This window comes from Nipponia nippon, unplaced genomic scaffold, assembly GCF_047370975.1.
Source record: "Nipponia nippon isolate SJK-2023a ecotype South Korea unplaced genomic scaffold, ASM4737097v1 scaffold_25, whole genome shotgun sequence".
Classification (NCBI taxonomy): Eukaryota; Metazoa; Chordata; class Aves; order Pelecaniformes; family Threskiornithidae; genus Nipponia; species Nipponia nippon.
This window is the reverse complement of record NW_028262342.1, coordinates 776040-800887: the sequence shown is the minus strand read 5'-3', so window position 1 is coordinate 800887 and position 24848 is coordinate 776040. Positions and strand designations below refer to the sequence as shown.

The 24848-nt window shown below is 65.6% G+C and overlaps 2 protein-coding genes across 4 annotated transcripts in view; one reads left to right on the top strand and one right to left on the bottom strand.

Annotated features, from left to right (window-relative positions):
• The window catches only part of NAV1 (neuron navigator 1), a 74757-nt gene extending 59694 nt beyond the window's left edge, over window positions 1-15063 (bottom strand). For all 3 annotated transcript variants that reach the window (XM_087762100.1, XM_087762102.1, XM_087762101.1), the window contains exons 1-2: window positions 14976-15063; window positions 160-771 (exon numbers count right to left, since the gene is read on the bottom strand). In XM_087762100.1, coding sequence (XP_087618226.1) covers window positions 160-746 — 587 coding nt within the window. In that variant the 5' untranslated portion in view covers window positions 747-771; window positions 14976-15063. The remainder of the gene's footprint in view (window positions 1-159; window positions 772-14975) is intronic.
• A 1636-nt stretch (window positions 15064-16699) lies between these two features.
• RNPEP (arginyl aminopeptidase) lies at window positions 16700-24589 on the top strand. Its single transcript, XM_087762118.1, has 11 exons — window positions 16700-17080; window positions 17199-17339; window positions 18857-19005; window positions 19613-19729; window positions 19853-20088; window positions 20701-20814; window positions 21083-21195; window positions 21561-21669; window positions 22280-22504; window positions 23101-23243; window positions 24325-24589. Exons 1-11 carry the CDS (start codon window positions 16700-16702, stop codon window positions 24487-24489), a joined length of 1893 nt encoding a protein of 630 aa, XP_087618244.1. The 3' UTR covers window positions 24490-24589.
• The last annotated feature ends 259 nt before the right edge of the window (window positions 24590-24848 follow it).

Here is a 24848-nt window from a genome sequence, read left to right as displayed (position 1 = left end):
GAACCCCCAGCACCCCAAACCTGGTGCAAACCCTCCTTTTGGGGCAGAGACCCCAGACCCAACCCCGTCATTCCCCATGGCCACCCCCACTGTGCCTGTCTGCCTCCCCCCATCCCCATGTCCCCCCCAGCCCCATGGCCCCCATCCCCAGGGACTCACCGGTACTGGAAGGGTGCCACGGTGGCAGTGACGGGGTGGCTGTGTGGGGGGCCTGAGGAGAAGGTGATGGCCCCTGACCCAAATACGGGGCCCCTGCCCTGCGAGCCGCCATGGGGCTCATCCCCCGTCCCTGCCATGGCCACCCCGCCGCCCTTCCCGGGGGACCCCCCCGGCCGCCCCCCACTCCTGCCCTGTGCTGGGGGAGCTTTGTGCAGCTCGGTGGGCTCCCCTGCCCTGCCTGCCCCTCTCCTGCCGCTGCCCGATGCCTCCGGCCACTTCCCGGGGAACACCAGGGGTCTCGCCAGGGCTTTCTGTGCCCCGCGGGTGGGGACACCGGGGCTGCCCTCCCTGCCCTCGGACGGCTCGTGGCCGGCAGCTCTGCCAGCGCCTTTGGGCTTGAGGGTCTTGGGGCCGGGGGCCAGCACCTTCCCTGGCCGGGGGGATGGAGCCCCGTGGGGGATGGGGGTCCCCAGGGTGCTCGGGGGGGCCGTGGCGTGCGGCTTGCTGTGGGCCACGGTGCGAGGCACCGGGATGGCAGAGACGTAGTGGCTGCGGCCGGCAGGGTTGACGTTGGCCATCCCGTTCATCCTGGCGAGGTGGCTGCCAGCGAGGCTGTGGGGGGAGAGGAGGGTTGAGCAGGGTCCGGCACGGCGAGGGGGTGGGCGGGGGGGGGCACCCACATCCCCTTGGCCACACCAGACCCTGGTCTTGGCCCCCACTGACCATGGCCACTCAATGTCCCCATCCCAGGAGGAGGCCGCTGCATCCCACACCCCAGGGTGAGGACATACATGATGTCCCCCAACATGGATCCACAGGGCCAGGGCACATGTGACGTCCTCCCCCAAGGACCCTCTGCAGCCCCATCCCCATGTCCCCAGGTCCCTGTGGCAGGTCCCTGCAGCAAGGCCACAGGGGCACAGACCCTCACCAGATAGGGCTGCACCACAGGCAGGATGGACCCCTCTTGGCCACCCAAAACCTTCTCCTGGTCCCCAAAACCACCTCCTGGTCAACCAAGACCATCCCCTGGTCATCCAAGACCATCTCCTGGCCACCCAAGATCATCTCCCAGACACCCGAGGCCGTCTCCTGGCCACCTAAGACCATCTCCTGGTCATTTAAGACCATCTCCTGGCCATCCAAGACCATCTCCTGGCCACCCAAAACCTTCTCCTGGTCCCCAAAACCACCTCCTGGTCACCCAAGACCATCACCTCATCATCCAACACCATCTCCCAGACACCCAAGACCATCTCCTGGCCACCTAAAATCATTGCCTGGTCATCCAAGGCCAACTCCTGGTTACCTGAGACCACTTTCCAGTGGCACAAGGACCAGCTCTGTCACCCCATTCCTCAGGCCATTATTGGTGTCTGAGCCCCATCTCTGCCCTCCCCATCCCCAACATCCCCCCACATGGTGCCAGCCACCCCATCTCTCCATGCTGCTGCTCTCATCTTGCCCCACAGGGACTCTCCCTGGCACCACCACCCAGACGGTGCCCTGTGTCCCCTTGCCTTGGTGTTTTGCTCTGTGCAGATGAGGACAGGAGCTCAGCACCCCACCCCATCCCACCCAAAGCACCCCCAGACAGGCAGGACCATCTTTGCCACCACCAGTGACAGGGATGTCGGCACGGTTGCAGTGAGTGGAGAAGCTCATCCCTCCTGCAGGCTTTGCCCGGGCAGGCAGAGCGGAGCTCCACAAGAAAATCAGCTGTGGAGCAAAGCTCCATCTCTGACCACCTCCCGCCTGAAGCTCTCTGGGAAAAAAAAACTCAAAACAAAAGGTTTTCTCCAGGGGATGGCGTGGTCTCTAGAAAGATGGGGAGATGTGGCTCCACGGGCGCCTGTGCCAGCCTCTGTCCCCTTGCCCCGGTACAGCTGTAGTGAACTGAAAGGCAAATGGGTGCCACAAATCTCCCGGGACACGCATTTCGTGGGTCGCTCCAGCACGGTTCTGCTCAGCCTCCTTGAAGGAAAACCTCCAGGGAGGGGAGTGGAAGCTTTTTGGGATCCCCGAGCATCCTAGGGGGGACAATCAGCTCCAGGTTGGCCACCCGCAGTCCCCGTCACCCACGGGGGGGTTCCTCTCCCCCGGCGCTGGCTTAGGGCCGGGTGGGTGCAGCGAGCACAAGCGGGTCTTTGTGCGGCCGCTCCAGCGAGCGCGTTCGGGGCCGTGCTGGAGCCGAACGAAGCCGTTCCCGGCGGGCTGGGGGGACGCTGCCGCCCAGGTACGGGGCCGCACACAAGCTGCTCTGTTTGCAGCCCGGGACCGGCAGCCTGGCCGCCTTTCAAACCACCCAGCCGAGACGGAGCTTCTCCGGAGCTGGAGAAGGTTTCTTGGCAAGCTGTGGGTTGCAGGGGGACGGCTCCCATCACTCCAATGGGAACAGCACCCAGCCTCAGCCCTGCACCCGTTGCATCTCCCAGTGGAGGATGTTGCATGAGCAAGGTCCAAAAATGCCCCGAACCACCCCGTTTTGCCTCTTCCCCAACCTACAGCTGCTGCGAGCCTGGCTCCCCCCAGGCTTTTGGGAACCTGCAAGGACCAAGCCTTGCTCCGCACCCTGACAGCGAGCCCCTTTGGGGTGGCCACGTCCCTGCCACAGGCAGTGCTTGGGTGAACGCACACAAATTCCCTTTTGCCAGACCCACATGAGCTGGATCACTTGATCAACAGAGCCACGGGTCACGGGGAGAAGGGCTGATGCAGCAGACAAGATCCAGGCATCGCAGCACCGACTCCAGCGCCGGCCAGGAGCTACAAAGGTCTTTTCAAGGCAATTTTAATGAAGGGCAAGAGGGAACCGCCACACACAGCTTGGGGCTTGCTCTTGCAGAAGGCTTTGACATGGCCAGGGAGGTTTTCTCTCTCCCCACGTCCTGGCTGAGATGTCTGCCTCAGCTTGCCGTGGTCATGGCCTCGAGCCACGGCACTGACGGATGGAGCCGTGGGACAAGGCGCTCAGGGGGTGTCTGGGACAGATCCATCCCCGAGCCGCTGCGTGGGGTGAGATGGAGACAGGCACTGGGGCTCTGCCACCCCCCCGCTGGCAAATAGGTCTGGATCCGGCCCTGGTGGGCAACCACAGCCCCGAGTGAGGGGCCCTGTGCTGGCACCAGCCCGCACCCAAGGGTGCTGCGGGGCGGGCGGCAGGAGCCAGGCGGGGGCCGTGCGGGGCTTTCCCTACACCCATGGAATTTCCTTGCACCCATAAAGGTCACTCCTGGGAGCAAAGCAGCCAGCACCCAGCACCCAGCACCAGCCAGGAGCTGGAGACCAGCACAACGCTCCCAAACCCGGCTTTGCAGCCCACCCAGCAGCCAATATCAGCAGCAACCGGTTCCCCTCAAGCCCTTCAGCCCTTTTCCAGGTTGTGCCCCACAACCCACACTTACGAACCCCAATTTTGCACTTTTTTTTCACTCTCTTTAACCCAGCCCCTTGCCCCAAGAGTGCTGTGCCCAAAGGCAGAACAGTTCACAGCCTTGAGCTGTAAAATACCGTGTGCAAACACCAAGGGGATCAACCTTCGGGCCTGTAGGCGCGAGGATGCCCGGGATGGGGCCAAATGCCAGCGAAGCTCCAGCCTCGCGGACACGAGGGGTTACACCACTGGCACCAACTCACCTATTTCACCCTCGAGGTCCCTTGCACAAACATCTCCGGCCCCAGGGGCTGCTGCTGGTGGGTTTTCTCCTAACACGGAGGGGAATCATCTGCCGCTGCCTCCATAAAGCCAGTCCCAAGCTCCTCTTCAACCAACTCAGGGGCAAAAATAATTCATCCAGTTTTATGCTACGACCTTACCTTCACCAGCACCCTCTGAGCATCATCAGCATGCAACACCCCTCCGGCCCCGCCTGCTCACCGGGCACGTGGCATCAGGGCTGTAACCGGGTTTTATAGATTTTTTTTTTTCCAGTCTATTCACTTTGGATTTCTCCCTCGTGGACACAACTTCCATTTCTCCCTTCTGAGCCCACCAGCGGCCACTTCGCTGCGATGCCGCGGCTGCAGCAGAAGCCAAAGCTGCCACGTTGCCCACAAAAAATCAATCCTCCTCTTGTGCTCGCAGGGTTGAGGTTTCCCAGGAGATGCCAATGCCTGCTGGGAGCCGGGCTCCGGAGCCGTCCCCTCCCCGCACACACCTCCGGGGTCTCCGAGGACACCCATCGTTTCACTGCGCCCGGATAAGCATGGGTGACCCCCCCCTCGGGCTTCACCCTGCTTTAGAGATGCCGGGGGCTTCCCCGGGGCTGGGCAGGGTGAGCTGTGGGTGCGGGCCCGCTCCCCGGGCTGTAGCACCAGCCGGAGCCTCGGGCTGGGGTCCCGCACCCAGGGATGCCACCAAAGGGATAAACCAAAGCAACTCCCACCAAGTCCCTATTCCCCCCCCTCAGCCCCAGGAGGAGCCGCTCCTGCCAAGCAGCCCTCCTACTCATCCCATCGTTTTATTAACGAGCACAAACTAAAACCATTCCCGGGAGAGATTTGGCCCATTCTTCTTCCAAACAAATTCTTCATTTGCCTCCAGATTAATATTTTCCCATCCAAACTCTGCCCCCAGGGACTGGGTCCCACCAGCATGTGCCCCACGTGCCACGGCGGCAGGGGAGCGGGCGAGCGCAGCGTCACGCTGGCGTCCTGCCGCCGCTTTGCCCAGCTAAAGCAGGTTACGGCTTGACCTAGATAGACACGGACGGCTCCTTTGCAATTAGCTCGAAAGGGAAACGACTTTCGCCTTTACTGCAACCCGGCCCGTGTTCCCAAGCTGCATGTCCCAGAGCAGCTCTTGGGAACCAGCTGCCGCTCGCCCTCCGGGTAACGTGAGCACCAGAAATTTGCACCTGATGCTTTAATTTTGGGACTTCCAGCCACCGGGTGGGTTTTTGGCCCTGTCCCCTCCCCAGGTACCAGCTTGGGATCACTTGGTTCCGTGGTGGTGGAAAGCGCCAAATACACACAAGGTATTTTAGCACCAGGGGATATTTTGGAGAAGCCGCAGCAGCGCTGCGGGCAGCAGAGCCCTGCCTGGGAGCCAGGGCTGAGCCTCCCTGGGCAGCCGGAGATCCCCGTCTGCCGGTCGGGGGGAGGACGCTCATCCCAGCTACCTCCAGAGCCCAGGTCTGGAGCACTGGGCCAGTATCTACCGGCTCCAACGCTGAACTCAAGTTTTCCCTCAATTAAAGACCTTTAAGCCCAGAGACGAGGCGGTTTCTGATCCCTTCGGATGATGCCGTCCACAGAGACGCAAGTGTTCACATTGAAGGAAAATGAAACAGCCTTGGCCGAGCCGCGTCCTTCATCCCAGGACAAACACAACCCAGCACATCCCTGAAGGCATCTCCTTCAAAGAGGCATCTGTTGTGCTCAAGCTCAAGCTAATTCCTCGGCCGGGTGTCCGAATGCATCTCACACATGCGATTTTAGCAGCCAGAAATGAATACAGGGACCTGGAGCCCAAGTCTCATTTCATGCCTCCGTTTCGCATGTGAGGGGTGACCGGAGCATCCCCAGCATCGAAGCAGATCCGCTTTGGAGCCATCCATCACCTGAGCAGAGCTGGAAACAGCCGCTCCCCTGGCTCCTGGCCCTCCTGGCCCCACGGGGCTGCGCTGCTCCCGACCCCGCGCTGGGGCTGCGCCGAGCGGCCGAAGCCCCCGGCTCCTCCGCGATGCCTCGGGGCGATCCAGCCTCTGGCTCTCCCATGATCTCAAGAGAACAGCTAACGGCTCTGCCAGCGGTTTGCTCTGTTCCTGAAGCATTTCGGGGTGGCTTTTATAAACCAGATTAAATTCATTTCTCTTTTATGTCTCGCAGCTGAGAGATCCCTGCCAGGGATGAAACTCTGCCCCGCGCCCCTGGGGTAATTGTGGCAGGAGTCTGAGCATGAACACTTAGTGATGCAAAAAGGTATTAAACCCTTCAGCCTCTGCTGGTGTCTTGGTGTTACTCCGTGCCTCAGTTTCCCCACCCTGATACGGCCTCTGCTAGGGGTGAGGGAGCTGAAACCAGGCTGATAAATAGGAATAAAGGAGGACGGATCCTTCCCTGGGTGTGCCGGGCTGCAGAGCAGCTCTGTAAATTGGGAGCCGTCCTTGAGACGCCCGTGGGACCGGCAGCACAGGGGGGCCAGGGGCTGCGGCAGAGCCGGCTGTGCAGGGTGTCCCTGGGGAGATGCTCAGGGGCTGCAAAGCACCCTCTGTTTTTAAGGGTGAGGATGGAGGGGGGCAGCCCAGGGGTGAACCCTGGGGTGTGAACGGCCCGAGGAGCTGAGCCCACGCCGAGGGACAGATCCTGGTGCCGCGACACGGCTGCCCCTCGAAGCCGCCACGCGCACCTTGCAGCCCCGCGCAGGATCCGGCCCTGAGCTGCCTTCAGGGATGGCTGCGCTCCAGCGTGGCCTCCTCCCCGGCACGCTCAGGAAGGATGACAAAGAAAAGGCTCCTTGTGACACAAGGGACATAAAACTTTCCTAAGAGAAACAGAGAGAGCAGGGGCAGAAAGGAGCCTTCAGAGGAGAACAAGCTGCCGATTCAGCCACCAGCCTCGTCCCTCCGGCCCCCGTACCCTGGCCGGGACCTGGCCTGCCTGCCAGCCGGTGTCACTGCCTGGGACACTGCCACCGCCCGCATCGCCGGGGCCCTGGGCTGGGTCCTTCCCCAGGGAGGCCTCGCTGCTCCCCACTCCCTGCCCCTCGGCAGGGGCGATGCCGGGGTGGCCGGTTCGATGGCCCGGGCTGGGTGCAGGCGGGCGGTTCTCCCGGGTACAGGCAGCAGACGGGGGCGCGGTGGGAGGGCAGGCCCGGGCAGCCCCAGCTCTGCCTGCCCTGGCTGGCACAGGGCGATGCTGGGGGCTCTGGGAGCTGCTGAGAGATGAGCTGCGGGCTGGGGCAGGAGGAGAAGGCCAGAAGCCGCCTGTTGTCAGAGCAGAGATGCCCAGCCCTGCAGCCGCAGCACTAATCTCTGCTTTAGCCACTCCACGGCAATCCCATTAGGCATTTAACCCACTTTAATACAGCCTTGCTCTGAGCGAAGTTTAGCTCTCAGCTGGACTCAGCAGCAGCCTCTGCCACCAAAAGCCCCGTATGCGGCAGTGGAAGCGAGCTCTGCCCAGGCTGGGCTTTGCCTGGCACAAATCCTGCTGCAGGGCTGGGGATGGAGGCACCGGGGCTGGGACCCACCCGGGGACCTGTGCAAGAAGCCCCGATGCCGAAGGCCTCTCCTGGCCGCTCGGCGACACCCCGGCTCCCTGCGGCACTGGGCACACCTCTGGTTTCCCCATGGCCCTTCCACGTCCCACCGCCCCGTCCCCATCTCGCTGCTCTGTCGCTGCGGCCGGGACATCCCCGGGGCACCCGCCGGGGCACTCGGGGCAGAGGTGTCCTCTCCGCCGGGCTGGAGCCCTCGGGGGGGGGCACCGGGGCAGCCGGCAGGGCCGGGGGGCGGCGGGGGGCGGCGGGAGGCGGCGGGGGGCGGCGGGGGGCGGCGGGGGGCGGCGGGGGCAGCCTCGGCCCCGCGGCGATGGCAACGTTCAGGAGGCGCCGGTGCTGGACAGCTCCGCCCCGCCGCCCGCGGCTCCGCCCCCCGGCTGGCCCCGCCCCCCGGCTGGCCCCGCCCCTCGGGCAGTGTCACACACACCCCCCCGCCCCGGGTCGGTGTCACCCCCCCGGGTCGGTGTCACCCCGCCGCCCTGCCCCTGCCCTGTAGTGCCTCTCCCCGTTGGGCCACCGCCGCCCGCCCCGGGGCCACCAGAGCAAGTCCCCAGGGACCAGCCCAGCTCATCCCGGGTCACAGAGCCCCTCCGTCCTGCGGCTGCCTGGCTGGGGCCGGTACCATCTGTCCGGAGCCTGTGCCATCTGTCCCCCAGCAGCGCTGCTTCTCATCCCCCAGCGTCCCCAGCACCCGTGGGGACCCAGGTGGGGCTGCCCCGCCGTGGGGTGACACCGCGTCGAACCTTCTCCAGACGCCCCTGTGGCAACGACCCGCCCGGGAGGAGGCTTTGGTTGTGCTTGGGGGCCTCCCGCTCGCCTCGGTCTCCCCGCTCCCCCCGTGCTGCCCAGCGTGAGCCATCGGCAGCCCCGCGGCCGGCTCCTCCCGGCACAGGAGCCACCGGGCGCCGCAGAGCCCAGGGTCGCTTCGGCATCCAGCAGCGTGACGAAAAAGCAACATCTCCTAGTGCACCTTCTGAGGGCTTCATAACCTCCCCAAAACTCCCCAAAACCTTGGTGCTGCCATGGGGCCGAGGATCCTCCAGCGCCGCGGCCTGGCCGGATCGAGCCCTTGGCCAGGAGCCGTCCCGCAGCCCAGGTGCAGGCGCTCGGACGGGTGACATTTGGATAAACGTCTGTCTGGGCCAAAACTCCCCGAAGCCGATTGCATCATTTATTTAGCCCCATGTTCCCGCCGCACCACGGGCCTGGCCCTTTGCTCCCAGCGTTTCTGAGCAAGAGCAGATGTCGCAGCGTCTGCGTTCGCCTCCGCCATGCGGAAACGGCCACCCCGGTCCTCAACCCTTGAAACCTGGAAGCCCCCGACGCGTTTTGGCTTTGCTGAGTGGGGTGGCGGGGAGAGGCAGCTGCACGGCGGGGCTGCGAAATGCATTAACACGGCAGATGCTGTCGCGTTCGCACATGGACGTGTGCGGTGTGATGGTCGGGGGGGGAGTGGGGCTTGTCTTCCCCCGTCCCGGCACGGGCGGTGCATCCCTGGCATCCCCAGCGCTCACTGATGAGACCCTCACTGCCTGCCCGCTCCTGCCGACACTCAGCTCTCCAAGCCCACAGCAGGCAGAGTGGGGTCTTCGGGCTACCCAAAAAAGTTATTTTTTCCCCCCCAAAGTAGGTTAAGGATTTTAAAAAACACCTCAGGGAGCCGGGGGTGGGGGGGGTAACGCTGGGGACGCAGCGAAGGGTTGGGCATAACACGGCCCAAAACAGGAGCTTTAACCCCAACAGCAGAGACACAGAGCCTGGGCTGGGGATGTGCCATCGCTGCGTCCCTCCCTGCGAAGCAGCTGAGCTCCAAGCTGGGGCATTTTTAGACACTGAATCTGCTTCAGGCGATGAACCACGTGGGGGAAAGTCAACTTATGGCTCTGATTCCCAACCGAACCCTCCAAGCCCCCCCACTACGAACCATTCCCACCACGAGCAACGCTTCCCCATCTGGTCTTACCTGGGCAAGCGGGATGAGATCTCCCCTCAGCCCGATAATCCCTTGTATAATAAATAAATCTGCTGCTCCCGCAGCCAGGACTCTTCCCTGCAGCGTTTGCCCCAAGAGCCCCGGTGGCCCCCCAAGAGCCCCGGTGGCCCCCCAAGAGCCCTGGTGGCACCTCAAGAGCCCCGGTGGCACCCCAAGGGGGTTTCCCTTGTGACAACCAGGTATTTGCAATGGAAAGCAAAAGCCGTGGGGAGCCCTTAATGGGATGAGTGGATTTTCCAGTGAGCTGTAAATCCGCAGCGGCTGCTTGCAAAAACCTCCCTGCTCGGGTCTTGGGGGGGTTGCAGCAGTCCCCGCGCCAAGCGTGAGCAGGCAGCTGCCCACCCGCCACCGCTGCCAGACTCCAGTGACACGCGGCCCAGAGGGAGCCACGTCCCTGGGGTTTATCCGCACAACCCTAAGCGTGTCCCTGATGCCGACATCCCCAAAGAGCCGGGGGCTGCCACTTACACACGTGGCTGGAAGAGGCAGCAGGGGCTGGCAATGCCCCCTGGGCCCGGCGCTCCCCCCGGCAGCCCCAGAGCAGGAGGCAGCTCCGCTCCCACCACCCTTTTACACGTGAAATCAAACCTCCCGCCTCGAAGGGATGCGGCCAGTGGGGTCACCGCGGGTCCATCACACCCGGAGGATGCCCGGCTTTCCCGGAGGGGAGCCCAAGCATCCCTCGAGCATCCCTCGAGCATCCCGCCTGCCCGCAGTGAGCAGCCCGTGTGCAGATGGCAGCACTGCTGCCTTCCCCCGGGATGGAGACCCCGATGGGGAGCCAGGTCCCCAGGGGCCAGCAGCGAGGGAGGGCGCAGAGCCCAGCGGGGCGAGGGGCAGGGGAGGAGCGGGGGAAGGGGTGGAGAAGCCGTGACTTATCGCCGGGCCCTGAGCGAGGCGAGTTTCCGCTGCAGGAGGTGACCGCCGCCCGGCCACATCCGCACGGGCCCCGCGGCCGTGTCCAGTGGGAGCCGAGGATGAGGATGTGGGGACAAGCACAAACCCAGCTCCTCCAGCTCCCACCTCCGCTCCTCCATGGGAGTGGGGGAACCCAGGGAATCCAGGCAAATACTGGGAGGAGTTAACTCCAGCGCTGGCTCCCACCCCAAACCCGCTCCCCGCAGCGTGGCCAAGACCTACGGGGCCCAATTCCCACATCCCGGCAGGGAGAAGATGCCAGGACACCAGTCCCACTGCCCCAGCCAGCCCTGGGGCTTGTCCCTGCCTGTCCTCTCCCCATGCAATGCCTTGGGGCACCCCAATCCCTGGTGCCTGCAGGGCAGCACCCGGGCTCCCGGCTTGCTCTGTGGCCAAATCCTGCCCCAGTGCACAGCCAGCGTGAAAGGCAGCTCCCGCAGCAGGGCCACGGCTGAGTCCAGCCCCGACTGCGGGAGTCGTGGCGTAAATCACCACGGGTCGAAGCACCGGTGGGTGCCAGAGGCTGGTGTCACCGCGCTTACATGGGGACACGTGGTGACTGCAGGTGGCACCAGGATGTGCCGCCCAGCCTTTTGGGGAAGGGGATTTGCAGGATGCGACCTTGCCGTGAAGCAATATGCAGCCATTGCGGGTGCTCATGGGAACCCAGCACCAAGATGGGGTGACCCGGAGCCCCCTCATAAAGGTCCCGGGGGACAGCGCTGCTGCCGCAGGTGGGTCGGGGGACCCGCTAGCATGGGGCGTTGGCCAGGCCAGCTCGGAGCAGCGCGGGGGGACCAAGTCCCGCAGCCAGAGGCGGCTTCACCCCAGCTCCCGCCCCCCACATCCCCACCGACCCCCTGGGACAGAGCAAAGCTCCAAACCCCAACACGCCGCTCAGCGGGACCTCTGCCCCCCTTAACGAAAAACCTGCTTTCTCCAATTATTGTCTCCTGCCATGACAGCGGTGGGTGCCGAGTGCCAGGGTCTCCTCCAGCCCCCCTCCCCCCGCGCATCCCCTAATCCAGGCAGTTAATCCGGCAACAGTGCCCGATGTCCGTATCGCCGCCCAGACCCCGCAGCATGGCCGGGCGAAGCTCGTTAGACATCACTTGCTGACAAGCGGGGTTTGGGCTGTGCCGGCAAATGCACCAGGGAAGCTGTCGGAGCCCACTGGGATGGGTTGGTGGCCGATCTGTCACCTGGGAGCATTCGAGGAGGACCCATGGGTATTGGCAATTTGCCACCTGCCTGCAGCTTGTGCCCCAGTTTCCCCAGGTGCTGCCATCGGCCTCATCACCACTTGTGGCCACCGAGTGCCCCTGGCTGGCACGCCTTGGGGCTTGGTTAGTGCTTGAGGATCAACCCCACCCTTTGGGGACAGGCTGGTGACATGAGCTGGGGTTTCCCTGGGGACACACAGGGCAGCAGGCAGAGCCAGCGTGGTCCCAGCTGCCCCATCCCTGGGGACCCATCCTTGTCACCGCCTGGTTCCCCCCCTGCCCAGGGTGCCAAGGGCTGCGGGAGGACAGCGCAGGCCGTCCCCAGCTGCCACCCAACAGGTGACGGGGGACTGTCACCCATTTGCCAGCACGGCGAGGGGGGTGTCACCACAGCGGTGGGAATGGGTGCTGAGGAGCCCCAGCCTGTGCTGGTGTCCCCATTCCAGGGTGACGTCCCGTTGTCACTTTGCTGGCACTGGAGCTCGTCAGACCCCCCCCAGGAGCAAGCACAGGCAAGGGGACGTCCCGCCGGATCGGTGAGTGAAAGCAGCTCCACAAGGGTGACGGGCATGGCCGGGGGCCCTCCTCCTCACAGCACCGGCTCTGGCTCTCCCGGCTCCGCACGAATCCTGATCCGGTCACGGGAAGGAGGAACATGCCCCCAGGGTACGCGCCTGCCAGATGCCTGAGCCCGGTGGGGACCGGACAGGGTGCCCAAGCCCGGTGGCACTGGGGACGGGACAGGGTACCCGATCCCGGTGGCACTGGGGACGGGACAGGGTGCCCAAGCCCGGTGGCACCGCGTCCCATCCCCACGACAGCTCCAGCCAGGCCCAGCAGCGGGTTGGCGGCTCAGCCTGCGGCTCCCGCAGCCAGCCCAGCCGGGGGCCCCGGGGGCTGCAGTGGCCCTGCCGGGGTCAGGGGTCCGGCCAGCCCCAGGCTCCGTGGCTGCACCCCGAGCACCAGCCCGGGGGGGGGTCACTTGGCCCCCCCACCCGTCTGCCGTGGCCCAGGCCCCGCGTCCCCCCGGGGCCGGTGCCCCGCTCCTGTCCGCAGCCGGAAACATCTTTTTCCTGTCCGTGGGGCTGCAGCGTAGGGGGGTGGCAGGAAAAAACCTCGTGTCGCGGCGGGTTATTTATAACCTGCTGCCGGCGAGGCCGGCCGGATCACCCCGCAGCGTCCCCACTTGCACCCCCAGCCCTGCTCCAGCCCCTGCCAGACCCATCCCTGTCCCTGTCCCCATCCCATCCCTGTCCCCATCTCTGTCCCTGTTCCCATCCCATCCCAGTCCTCGTCCCCATCCCTCTCCCTGACCCCGTGCCCCTCCCCACACACCAAGGCTCAGCCTTCCCCTCCCAACCAACACCAGAGCTCACCCAGCCCCACGCTCCCCATCCCACCCCATCTCCCCCCAGCCGGATCCAGCCCGTGCCCACGTCCCAGGAGCTTTTTGCCTCATCCAGTCCCTGGCAGGAGGGAAACCCACAGGAAAACGCAGGGGGAAACTGAGGCACGGGGCTGGCAGGGCCAGGAGGGCACTGAGGTGGGCACAGGCTGTGAGCTGGATGAGGCCAGGGCCACGGGGAGCTGACGGGGGCTTGTGCGGGCAGAGCAGACAAAGCAGGCAGCTCGTGCCCACCCACAGAGGCCACGGGCAGCCCCGCACCCCCACGGCACGGCATGGGCAGTTACTCAGCGCCTGCAAAATGACTCAGCCAGGATCCGGCCCGGCCAGCCGGGATTTCCTGACTCAGCTTCCCCAGCTGCAAAACTGGGGGGGAGCGGGAGGGTCCAACCCCATCTTGCAACAACACCGACACCAACGCACCCTGCCGGGGGTGCAGGGGGCTCCCCCCATCCCTGTGACCCCCCTGGCAGCACCCGGACGCTCTCTGGCACCAGGGATGACGGCGTGAGCAGCTACGGCAAAGCCCTGGGGAGCACGGGCAGCACCCCAGCAACTCTGGGCAAACCCTGCCTGCGCAGGGGCACGCGGTTGCCCGCTTTGGGCTGGCCGGGGGCATCCGGCAGGGATGGCTGTGGGACCCGCAGCCCGGCACACCCAGGCTCCCTGGCTCTCCTCCCAGTTGTTTTTTTCCTAGGTGAAATCCAGGAAAACAGGAGCCCCGGCGCAAGCACGCACGCTGTGGGTCTTCACCGCTTCCCTCCCGCGGGATTACTGCACGTTGATGTCCCGTGGGGGACACAGCCCGTGCCGAAGTCACCTCTAAGTTTTCCCCCCTGTGCCGTGCCATCCTGGTTTGGCTGCAGCACCGAGCGAAGCCAGGCTGCCGCACCTCTGGCTCAATGGGAGCCATCCCACATGGGGCCCAGGGATGCTCCACCGCCCCAGGGACGCTCGGTCACCCCGGCCACCCCGACCGGGGTGGCCGGGGTGACCGAGCGTCCCTGGGGCGGTGGAGCATCCCCAGGGTGGCCAAGCACCCAGGAGGGAGAAGCCATCAGTCCCCGGCCCCTTCGCTACAGTGAAAACAGCATTTTAAAAAAAACCAAAGTCCCCACTGCCCTCCCTGCTGACCCCATGCCAGCATGGGGACACGAAGCATCTGGAACCGCACGGCCCTGGGCGCCCATCCAGGGACCACCCCTGGGTGCCCGTGGCCCCGCAGCACCTTCCCGTGCCTGAAACGAGGGCAGACACCACGAGCTGCCGGCACCGACCTGCTCTGCCTGCAGCGAGGAGATGTGGGGCAGCACGCCACGCGTTTCCCCACCCCAGGCCAGCTCTCTGGAGAACCGTCCCCCATTCCGGCAGCCCCCGTGCCTCAGTTTCCCCCTGTCGCCCTTTGTTGGCAGCGCTGTCCTCCCCGGGGCTGCTTTGGGCAGGCAAGGGAGGAGCAGGCAGCACCGGCACCGGCCTCCAGCACCGCGGCGGCTTCCCGCAGCCCTCCTCTGCCGGGGACAGGGACCGGGGGTGTCCGGGGGACACCAGGGGACCCGGGAACCTGCCGGCTGGGCCACACTGCTCCCAGGGCCGCCCATGCTGTGGCCCCCGAAACAGGGTCTCCGTGGAGAGGTGGGGACATTGGGGGGCACAGGAGAGGGGACACGGCGGGGCTGCCCCCACAGCCGCTGCCTGTCACCCCCGGTCCCCGCCGGGGCGTCCCCCGTGCCACCGCTGGTCCCCGCAGCGTCGCCCCGGCACCTCGGTCCCCACCGGGGTGCCCCCCATCATCCGCCGTCCCCGGCAGGGTGCCCCCCGCCTCTCCCCGGTCCCCGCCGGGGTCCCCCATCACCTCCGATCCCCGCCGGGGCGTCCCCCGTGTCACCGCCGATGGCTGTCGGGGTGTCCCCCATCACCCCCCTCCCCACCGGCATCTCCCCCATCACCGCCGGCCCCCGTCGGGGCGTCCCCCGCCACCCCGGTCCCACCGGGACGCCCCCCGGCCCCGCTCCCGGCGCCCCGCGGGGCAGAGCCGGCCGCCGGCCCGGCACTCACCGCTCGCTGCGCCCCGTCCCGCCGCGGCCCCGCAGGCAGCGTCCGGTGCCGCCGCCGCCGCCGGGCAGAGCGGCCGGGGACCCCGCGCCGCGCCGGGCCGGGGGAGGAGTCGCGCAGGCCCGGCCCGGCCCCGCCGCCCCGGGGTGCCCGCCCCGGCCCCGGCCCCGGCCCCGGCCCCGGCCCCGGCCCCCGCCCCGGCCCCGGCGGGGAGCGGCGGGGGCGGCCCCCTCGGAGCGGCCCCGCCCGGGCCCCGCCGCCCCCGGTGCCGCCCGGCTGCCGGCGCCTCCCCGAGGACCCCCCGACCCCTGGGTTCCCCCACTGGATCCCCCGCGGGTCCCTCCTTTATCCCTCCCCGCCCCCCGGATCTCCCCACGGCCCCCACGGATCCCGACGTGGACCCTCCCACGGACCCCTCTGGATCCCCCATGGACCCCCCCGCCCCGTGGGTGATCCCCCATGGATTCCCCCGACCCATGGATTCCCCCCCGCATCCCCCCATCGCCCATGGGTCCCTCCCATAGATCCCCCCAGATCCCTCCCCACCATGGATCCCCCCATGGATCCCCCCGGACCCCCCACCTCCTCCGATCCCCCCAGATCCCTACTCCCCATGGATCCCCCTCCATGGATCCCCCGCCCATAGACCCCCTCGCATAGATCCCCTCAGATCCCCCCATGGATCTCCCACCCGATCCCCCCAGATCCCTCCCGGCCATGGATCTGCCCCCATAGATCCCCGCAGCCCCCCCCCCATCCCCTCAGATCCCTACTCCCCATGGATCCCCCACCCATGGATCCCCTTGCATAGATCCCCTCAGATCCCCCTCCCAGATCCCCCCCGGACTTCCCCCGTAGATCCCCTCAGATCCCCCACCCCCCAGATCCCCCCCCAGATCCCCTTGGATCCCTCCTCCCCATCGATCCCCCCGCATAGATCCCCCCAGACGCCCCCCATGGATCTCCCCTGCCATCCCCCCAGATCTTTCCCCCCATGGATCCCCCCCCATGGATCCCCTCAGATCCCTCCCCCGCGAATCTCCCCCCGAGATTGCCTCAAATGCCTCCTCCCCATGGATTCTGTGCCCATGGATCCCCCTGCATAGATCCCCCCAGATTCCCGCCATGGATCTCCCCCCCGCTCCCTCTCCCCCCATGGATCCCCCCCCCCGATCCCCTCGGATTCCTCCTCCCCATGGATTTTGCGCCCATGGATCCCCCTGCATAGATCCCCCCAGATTCCCGCCGTGGATCTCCCCCCCGCTCCCTCTCCCCCCATGGATCCCCCCCCCCGATCCCCTCGGATTCCTCCTCCCCATGGATTTTGCGCCCATGGATCCCCCTGCATAGATCCCCCCAGATTCCCGCCGTGGATCTCCCCCCGCTCCCTCTCCCCCCATGGATCCCCCCCCCCGATCCCCTCGGATTCCTCCTCCCCATGGATTTTGCGCCCATGGATCCCCCTGCATAGATCCCCCCAGATTCCCGCCGTGGATCTCCCCCCGCTCCCTCTCCCCCCATGGATCCGCCTCCATACATCCCCTCAGATCCCTTTCCCCCCCGATCTCCCCCCCCCATTCCCTCGGATCCCTCCTCCCCACGGATCCCCCCGCTCAGGGACCGCCCCGCCCCGCCCCGGGCGGTCTCTCGGGGCCCCGCCCCCCGCCGAGTCCCCGCCCCCCGCCGCGGTCCCGCCCCCCGCCGCGGCCCCGCCCCCGGCAGCGGCGATGGCGGCGGTGCGGGACGCGGCCTCTGCCAGCAGCGCGGGCGCGTGGGAGCTGCAGCACCTGCACCTCTCGCTGCGCGTGGCCTTCGCGGCGGCGGGCGCGGGGCGGCTGCGCGGGACGGCGCGGCTCGAGCTGCGCTGCGCGCGCGAGGGCGCGGGGCCGCTGGTGCTGGACGCGCACCCCAGCCTGGCCCTGCGCCGCGCCGCCGTCGTGCCCGAGCCCGGGGACGGCGGGGACCCCGCGGGCGGGCCGGGGCTGCCCGTCCAGAGCCGCCCCTTCGCCAGCTACGGCAGCGCCCTGCACGTCGCCCTGCCCCGGCCCGCCCGCGCCGGGCAGCGCCTCACCCTGGAGATCGACTACGAGGCGGGCGAGGGGCCCGGGGTGAGCGGCGGGGGCTGAGGGGGCGCCGGGCCGGCGGCGGGCCCAGGCCCGGACCCCCGGGGAGCAGCCGCGGCTCCCTCAGCAGAGCGGCCTCAGCGGGCTCCCCCACCCTCCCCAGGTGTGCTGGCTCGCTCCCGAGCAGACGGCGGGGAAGCAGAAGCCCTACATGTACACGCAAGGCCAGGCCGTCCTCAACAGGTCCTTCTTCCCCTGCTTCGACACCCCCTCCGTCAAATGCACCTACTCGGCCACCGTGAAGGTAAGCGGTGCCCCGGGGGTGCAGGCCCGGAGCCCCCCGGGCGGGAGCAAAACCCCCCGCCGGTTTGCAGAGTTTGCTGGCGGGGAGGCTGCCGGCTCCCTCGCCGGACGCGCCGAAACGTCGGGGCGTCGCATCAGCAGCGCTGCCCGGGCCTCTGCACGGCGCCGGCACGTTGGAGGCGATGCTTGTCGCACCTCAAAGCCTCCACCGCGGGCCCCCAGCGGAGAAGGCACTGAGAAATAATTCATTTGTGCTCCTGGTTCTCTCTTATATTCATCTTCAGATGAATACCAGCAGGCCCCAGTGGTCCTCTTGCTTCTCCCCAGCCGTGCGTGCTGGGTGCCGCTTCATGCGGTGGCTTGCAAGCAAAGGGACGTGCCGGCCGGCCTGCTGAAAGCTCTTCTCGCCCGGTGGGAGGTGGCTGAAATACTCAGTGTCAAAATATCAGCTAACTGTTGGGATCAGCTCGGTGTTCAAACCTCTCTGCTCTCCGTGGGCTGCTGCACTTGGCTCAGTAATTCCTCTAATTATCACAGAAAACCCTAGTCTTGCCCCGTAGCGGTCCGAGGCAGCGGGGTGCCTGCTCTTGGCCTGTGTAGCGACCAGGACGAGCCAAGCTTGGGGGGCACAGCTGGAGGAGGGGGTGACACTGGGCTGCACCTGGTGCTGGGGTTGCTGGGCTTCCAGGATGGAAGGAGCAGCCGCTGGTCCCCAGATTTAGTACAAAAATGGACTAAATAATCCACATTCCCCCTTGCCTGCGGGCAGTCACGCAGTGGCACCGGCACTGGGCGACCCTGGCGTGCCAGCCTGCTGCGGGCGAGGGAAGCTGCTTATCGCTGTGACACCAAGCCAGGGCTGATGGCACGCGGTGGCATCAGCTGGTGATGCTGGAATTTATTTACTTTGCCTCTTGCTCTAATTTCCACCCTTAAAGCTTTGGCAGCATCCCCCTGAGAGGCGAGCGCAGGGCTTGGCTGTCGTAGAGTCCTGGTGTGATGCTCTGTACCAAGAAAACTGTATTCGGTGGCTCACCCCGCGTTTGGGAGAAGGGACAGCGGATCAGTCTCCCAGGGCTCGGGCCAGGCTGGTGGATTGGCCACGGGTTCTACTTTGGCGTGAAAACAGGAAAGACAAGTTGTTGTGTAAGAAGCGGGAGGTGAGCCAGCGTCTGAAGGAGCTGCATCCTTTGCCCTTTCAGCACCTGCAGCTCCAGCATTTCTTTATCTTGCTGGCACCTCACACGGCAGCCCTGGGTGTCCTGGTGTTGCACCCAGCCGATGTTTGAGCCGAAGTGCTGAGTGGTGCTGTTGCAGGGATGCAGCTGTGGTCCCGAGGTGGAGCTCGGGGCATTCCTGCTCTGCTCTGCGCCCCGAAACCTGCAGTGCCCGTGGACATGGCCACCTTCAGTGTGCTGGGATACGTTCGGCATCAGACATCGCGGCGTCCCTGGCTGGGTTAGCTGACGTCCCGCTCTGTACGTTACGGATCTAACATGTTTTTATCTTCGTCTCCAGGTCCCCGAGGGTTTCACGGCTGTGATGAGTGCCACGAGCTGGGAGAAGCAGAAGGATAACACCTTTGTCTTCAAGATGTCCCAGCCGATCCCATCGTACCTGATCGCTCTGGCTGTCGGGGACATTGTGTCTGCTGACGTTGGCCCAAGGTAAGTGGCTCTGGAGGAGGCCCGAGCGTTAAGCCCTGGCTGTGGGAGCCGCGCGGTGAAGCTCCTGTGCCGTGCTCTCCCGTGGCAGCTGCCTGCTGCCTCTCCCTGCACCGCTGGGCTCTGGAGAGCTGGCAGGCGCAGAGACGCCGACCGTAAGCATGACCCGGTCAGTCCCCAGGCTGCTGTGCACGTGGTGCTGTGTCATCAGGCCGCGGGCTCTGCCGCGTGAGGGTGCTTCTTGCTCTTGAGAGCGAGGAGGAGCCTCCGTGCCGGGTCCCATCGCCTTCGAGGGCGTCCCTGGCTCTGCTCATTTCTCCCCTGTGCACGTGAATGAGAGCAGCGGGTCCCCGTTCACGGAGGGTCCCACGTCTCTTCCCAAGGCCGCTGGTTTGTTCGGGTCCTGGCTGTCACAGTAGCCATGTAAAAGCCCTTTGACATTCAGACAAGGAAGGAAAGTACAGCAGTTTGCACTATCAGTCTCATTAGCTTCCTTTATCAGCAGGCTTTTATTTTGCTGTGGAAAAAACACGTGCAGTTTTTGTCTGATGAAGCAATTGGGTAAAAGTCCACTAATGGTTAAAACTTCCTCTTCTACGCACTTGGCCAGGAGCCGTGTCTGGGCCGAGCCCTGCCTGATCGAGGCTGCAAAGAAGGAGTACGATGGGGTGATTGAGGAGTTCCTGACGGTTGGAGAGAGGCTCTTTGGACCTTATGTTTGGGGCAGGTACGGCTGCCTGTTCCCGAAGGGCTTTGCTCCGCGGGGCTGGGGAGGGAGCATCCCTCCCTCCCCAGCAGCCTCCGCAGGAGGAGGCGGGTCTGACCCAAGCCGTCTGCCCTTCCCCCGCAGGTATGACATCCTGTTCATGCCGCCCTCCTTCCCTTTCGGCGGGATGGAGAATCCCTGCCTCACCTTTGTGACACCGTGCCTGCTGGCCGGGGACCGCTCCCTGGTGGACGTCATCATCCACGAGATCTCCCACAGCTGGTTTGGCAACCTGGTCACCAACGCCACGTGGGGCGAGTTTTGGCTGAACGAGGGCTTCACCATGTACGCCCAGAGGCGCATTTCCACCGAGGTCTACGGTGCGTGGCCTTGCCCGGCCGCAGGGCGCCGAGTCCCCACATGCAGCCGTGTCGTCGCAGGCAGGACCCGCGTGGGTCCAGGGTCCGTGCGCTGCGGCTCAGTGCATCCCTCGTGCGAGGCCAGAGCTTGTGCTGCATCTCGGAAGAGGTGAAGAGCAGCAGCCTGCAACGCCCCGGGGGTTTTGTGTTAGCAACAGAACCGCCTTCGCTCTGAGAGATGGACGGAGCCCCCGCAGCCCCGTGCCAGGGACGTGGGCGCTGCAATCTGCCCAGCTTCACCTCCCTCTTGCTCCCACAGCTCCTTTGGGGAGCTGATAGCAGCCACCCTGAGCTCTCCCCTGGACACACGGTCACATCCGGCAGCTCAGGCGCTCGCAGCGCCATTTGCTGCATCCAGATAAATTTAAATGCCTGTAAAAACTTCTTGCTAACCGAGGGGTGGGTTGCCGTGCCTCTCTGCAGCTCTGCCATCCCAATGCCTTGTTTATCGGTTTCCTCCTCTCCCGGCTCGTAAGCCAACGCTGTTTCCCTCCCGTAGCAGCACCCCTTGCACTCGAAGCGCGCAGGGGTCTGGTCGGGGTCTCCGAACGCCTCCTGCTTGTCTCTGCCCAGGTTTGCCGTACACCTGCCTGGAGGCTGCGACGGGAAGGGCCCTCCTGCGCCAGCACATGGACAACACGGGGGAGGACCACCCGCTCAACAAGCTGCGGGTGGTCATCGAGCCAGGTCTGTGGGGCGTCCCCGTCCTCCTGCGGCCGGCCAGGGGAGCGGGGGCAAGTGAGGTGCGGTGGGGAGGGGGGGAAGTTCTGCTGCTGGGGTGTTTTGTGGCTTGCAATAAAACCGGCGCTGGTGGTGGGACCTGAGTTAGGCGATGGCTCCGGGAGGGATGCGACAGGCTTGCACCCGGCACAGAAAGCAGAAATCTCGGCGCACATGAGGGCTGTTTTGTTTTGCAGATGGGCAGATGATTCCTGAGGGTTTTCCCTTTTTCCAGGTGTCAATCCCGATGACACGTACAACGAAACACCCTACGAGAAGGGGTACTGCTTCGTCAGCTACTTGGCCCATCTCGTGGGGGACCAGAGCAAGTTCGATGCCTTCCTCCAGGTCGGTACGGGGAGGAGGCAGGCGGAGGTGCCAGGTCACACAAAACCCCGCGGTGGAAGGCCAGAGCGCAGCGGGGCCCCGGGAAGGACGGGCTGAACAGGGAGGCTGGGGAGGGGAAGAGGTGGGAAAGGGAGATGTTCATGGGGGAGTGAGGTGAGGGCAGAGCCTGGCCCTGCGCTGGCAGCAGGTGGTGGCAATGAGCAGGGGTGTCCTGGGGGATGCAGGGGGCTGGGCAGCTCCTGGGGGGCAACAGGGGCCGGCGTGGGCTCGGCAACACTAAGCCCCCATGAGATGGAGCACGGGGAGGGCCGGGCAGCACTGCCGGGGGGAGCGCATGCAGCGTCATGCCCCGGCCGTCCCCGCAGGCCTACGTGAACCGGTTCAAGTTCCAGAGCATCACAGCAGACGACACCCTTGGCTTCTTCCTGGAGTACTTCCCAGAGCTGAAGGAGAAAGGCGTGGACTCCATCCCAGGTCAGCATGGCGCCTTCCTGGCCAGGGGACCGGGGCGCCGCTTCGCAAACCAGCACCCCATGGGCATCGGAGCCGTCCCATGGCCCGTGCAGACCCTGTGCATGTCGGTTTGTGGGTTTTACTGGAGCCGCAGCTACCGCTACTGGCCTCAGCTCTGATGGAGGCAGCGCAGCGCTGGCGGCCTGGGATCAGGCACTAAGCTGGGCTTGGGTGTGCACCTGCCCAGCCTGATTCTTCCCATCCAGTCCATGCTCTGCGCTCAGGTGCTGTTTCGTGGGGTTTCCCCATGGACAGCTGAGCCCGGCAAGTCTGTAGCCACCAGGATAGGAGCGTTTGCTGGTGGAGCTGCTGGGATCGGGCTCAGCAGGAGCTTTCCGTGCTGGAGCCGGCTCATCTCACTGGCGGCAGTGAGGCTGTTACTGCACAAGCACACACCGAGCCCAGGGTGGCTTAACGGCCTCACCCCGTTACTCTCTGCTCGTCGCCATCCCTGGGCAGGTTTGGTGGTGCTGGGGATGCTGTTGGAGAAGGCAGCGGGATGTCTGGGCAGCAGCGCCCGGTGCTGGGTTCAGAGAACGGGTCCCAGCTCTCCCTCCCTTCCCCGTGACAGGCTTTGAGTTCGACCGCTGGCTGAACACGCCGGGCTGGCCCCCCTACCTGCCCGACCTCTCGCCTGGGGAGCAGCTGATGAAGCCGGCAGATGAGCTGGCAGAGCTCTGGGCAGCTGATGGCTTGAACATGGAGGCGATCGAAGCCGTGGACATCACGGCCTGGAGGACGTACCAGCTGGTCTACTTCCTGGATCAGGTCCTGCAGAAATCCCCCCTGCCAGAAGGTGAGGGCCAGGGCACCTCCCGGGGCTCCAGTGCCCAGCGGAGGCTTGGGGTGCTGTGCCCCAGGCCAGCCGGTTGGCTGGGGACGTGAGGGCATGTCAGCGGGACGCGTGGGTGCGTGGCTGCCAGTCCATCCCCACTGTGGTCCAGCAGTGCAGTTCCTTGTGTCTGGGAAGCCTCGATCGGTGTGGTGGGGCCAGGGGAACCGTGTCCCTAGACGTATGGGGACACATGCAGTGGCAGGGAGGAGCTCTGCTGTCCCCAGGCTGTCACCTCTCTGTTCACCTCTCCTTGCGCTCTTTGCTGAGGGACCTCCCTACGCTGGCATCCCAAGCCACCAGGCACGTGGCTCTGCAGGGCTGCCTGGCCCCGGGAGGCCCAACACGGGCACCCTCCCGCCCGGAGCCAGCGAGTGCCTGGGGTGCTCCCAGAGCTGGGGGTGCCGGGGGGCTCAGGGGGTCTGGGGCTGGCCCGTGGCTGGGAGGATCCCGGCGGATTTGCAGCACACCCAGCGTGGGCTCGCAGGGTCCCCTCGGAGCAGGGGACGGGAGCCGGAGGCAGAGCCCCTGCGGGGCTGGTGATGATCCCCCTCTCGCAGGCAACGTGGAGAGGCTGAGCAAGATGTACCCCAAGATCTCCAAGGCCCAGAATGCCGAGCTGCGACTCCGCTGGTGCCAGATCATCCTCAAGAACAACCTTGAGGCAGAGTACAGCAAAGTCAAGGACTTCCTCCACAGCCAGGTTCGTCCCCGGGCAGCGGCGGCTGCGCCCGGCAGCGTGCCACGGGCGCGGGGCGCAGCACCCTCTATGCCAGAGGGCCGGGGGTTGACGCTTGCTTTTGATAGACCCACAGAATGGCTTGGGTTGGAAGGGACCTTCAAAGCCCATCCAGTCCAAACCCCCTGCAGTGAGCAGGGACACCTTCCACCAGATCAGGTTGCTCACAGCCCCGTCCAGCCTGGCCTTGGATGTGTCCAGGGATGGGGCATCTCCCACCTCTCTGGGCAACCTGTTCAGCATCTCACCACCCTCAGTGTACAACATTTCTTCCTTATCTCCAATCTAACCCTACCCTCCTTCAGTTTGAAACTGCTGCCCCCGTCCTGTCCTTGGTAAAAAGTCTCTCTCAGTCTTTCTTACAATCTCCCTTTATACATGGAAAAGCCACAATCAGGTCTCCCCGCAGCCTCCTCCTCTCCAGGCGGAACACCCCCAGCTCTCAGCCTGTCCTCACAGCAGAGCTGTGCCACCCTCGGAGCATTTCCATGGCCTCCTCTGGCCCCGCTCCCACAGCTCCATGTCCTTCCCGTGCTGAGGACCCCCGAGCTGGACGCAGGGCTCCAGGGGGGTCTCCCCAGAGCGGAGCAGAGGGGCAGAATCCCCTCCCTCGCCCCGCTGCCCACGCTGCGGGGGATGCAGCCCAGGAGACGCTTGGCTTTCTGGGCTGTGAGCACGCATTGCCGGCTCATGTCCAAGTTGTCACCCACCGGTAGCCCCCAGTCCTCCTCTGCAGGGCTGCGCTCCATCCATCATCCCCCGGTCTGTACCGACAATGGGGGTTGCCCTGACCCAGGTGCAGGACCTTGCACTTGGCCTTGCTGAACCTGAGCTTCTCCTGGGCCTGCTCCTTCTCTAAGGTCAAGGTCGTCTCCCCTCTCCAAGCACTGCAATGCCAAGGGCAGCGTTTTCCACCCTGTCCCTTTCCTCTGCGCTCTCTCCCTGGCCACGAGCAGGGCGATGCTGGAGGTGGTGGGCCCTGGGGGGCTTCACCCCGCCGGAGCCGGGGAGGAGGCTGGGGGTAACCCCCGCTCTGTCCCTGCAGGGGAAGCAGAAGTACACCCTGCCCCTCTACCGTGCCATGTGGGGCGGCTCGGAGTCAGCCCGGGCCCTGGCCATGGAGACCTTCTCAGCTACGGCCCCCCAGCTCCATGTCACCGTCCAGAGCTACGTCAAGAAGATCCTGGGCTTGGAGGTGGCGGAGGACTAGTGCAGCCTGGGCCCCGCTCCCTCCGTGGGCTTTCCCTCTGGCAGGACCTCAGCGCGCTCTCCCTCACTACACGTTTCCTTATTAAAATACGTAGTTTTTCTCTTTTTGTGCTTTTCCTGCTCCCAGCAACCCCTGGGCAGCCTTAGCATGACTCCTGCCCGGGAACCAGACTGGTGCCCCAGGAGGGGACCCTGCCAGCCCTGGCCGGGATGTGCAGGTCGCTCCGGGAGGCTGGCGGCTTCTGGTGGTGGCACAGGAGGGACGAGCCCAGGGCAGCTGAAGGAGGTCCTGATCCGCAGCGGGGTCTGGTCCTTGCTGGGCTCCGGCCAAGCTGTGACTGGTCGCACATGGCAGCGGGG

Excerpts from the sequence above, each read along its gene's own strand:
- RNPEP (XM_087762118.1), top strand. The coding sequence starts at position 16,700 with ATGGCGGCGGTGCGGGACGCGGCCTCTGCCAGCAGCGCGGGCGCGTGG. Across the intron at positions 17,081-17,198 it reads AGGCGGGCGAGGGGCCCGGG|GTGTGCTGGCTCGCTCCCGA; the intron begins GTGAGCGGCGGG and ends CACCCTCCCCAG. Across the intron at positions 21,670-22,279 it reads AGGCGTGGACTCCATCCCAG|GCTTTGAGTTCGACCGCTGG; the intron begins GTCAGCATGGCG and ends TCCCCGTGACAG.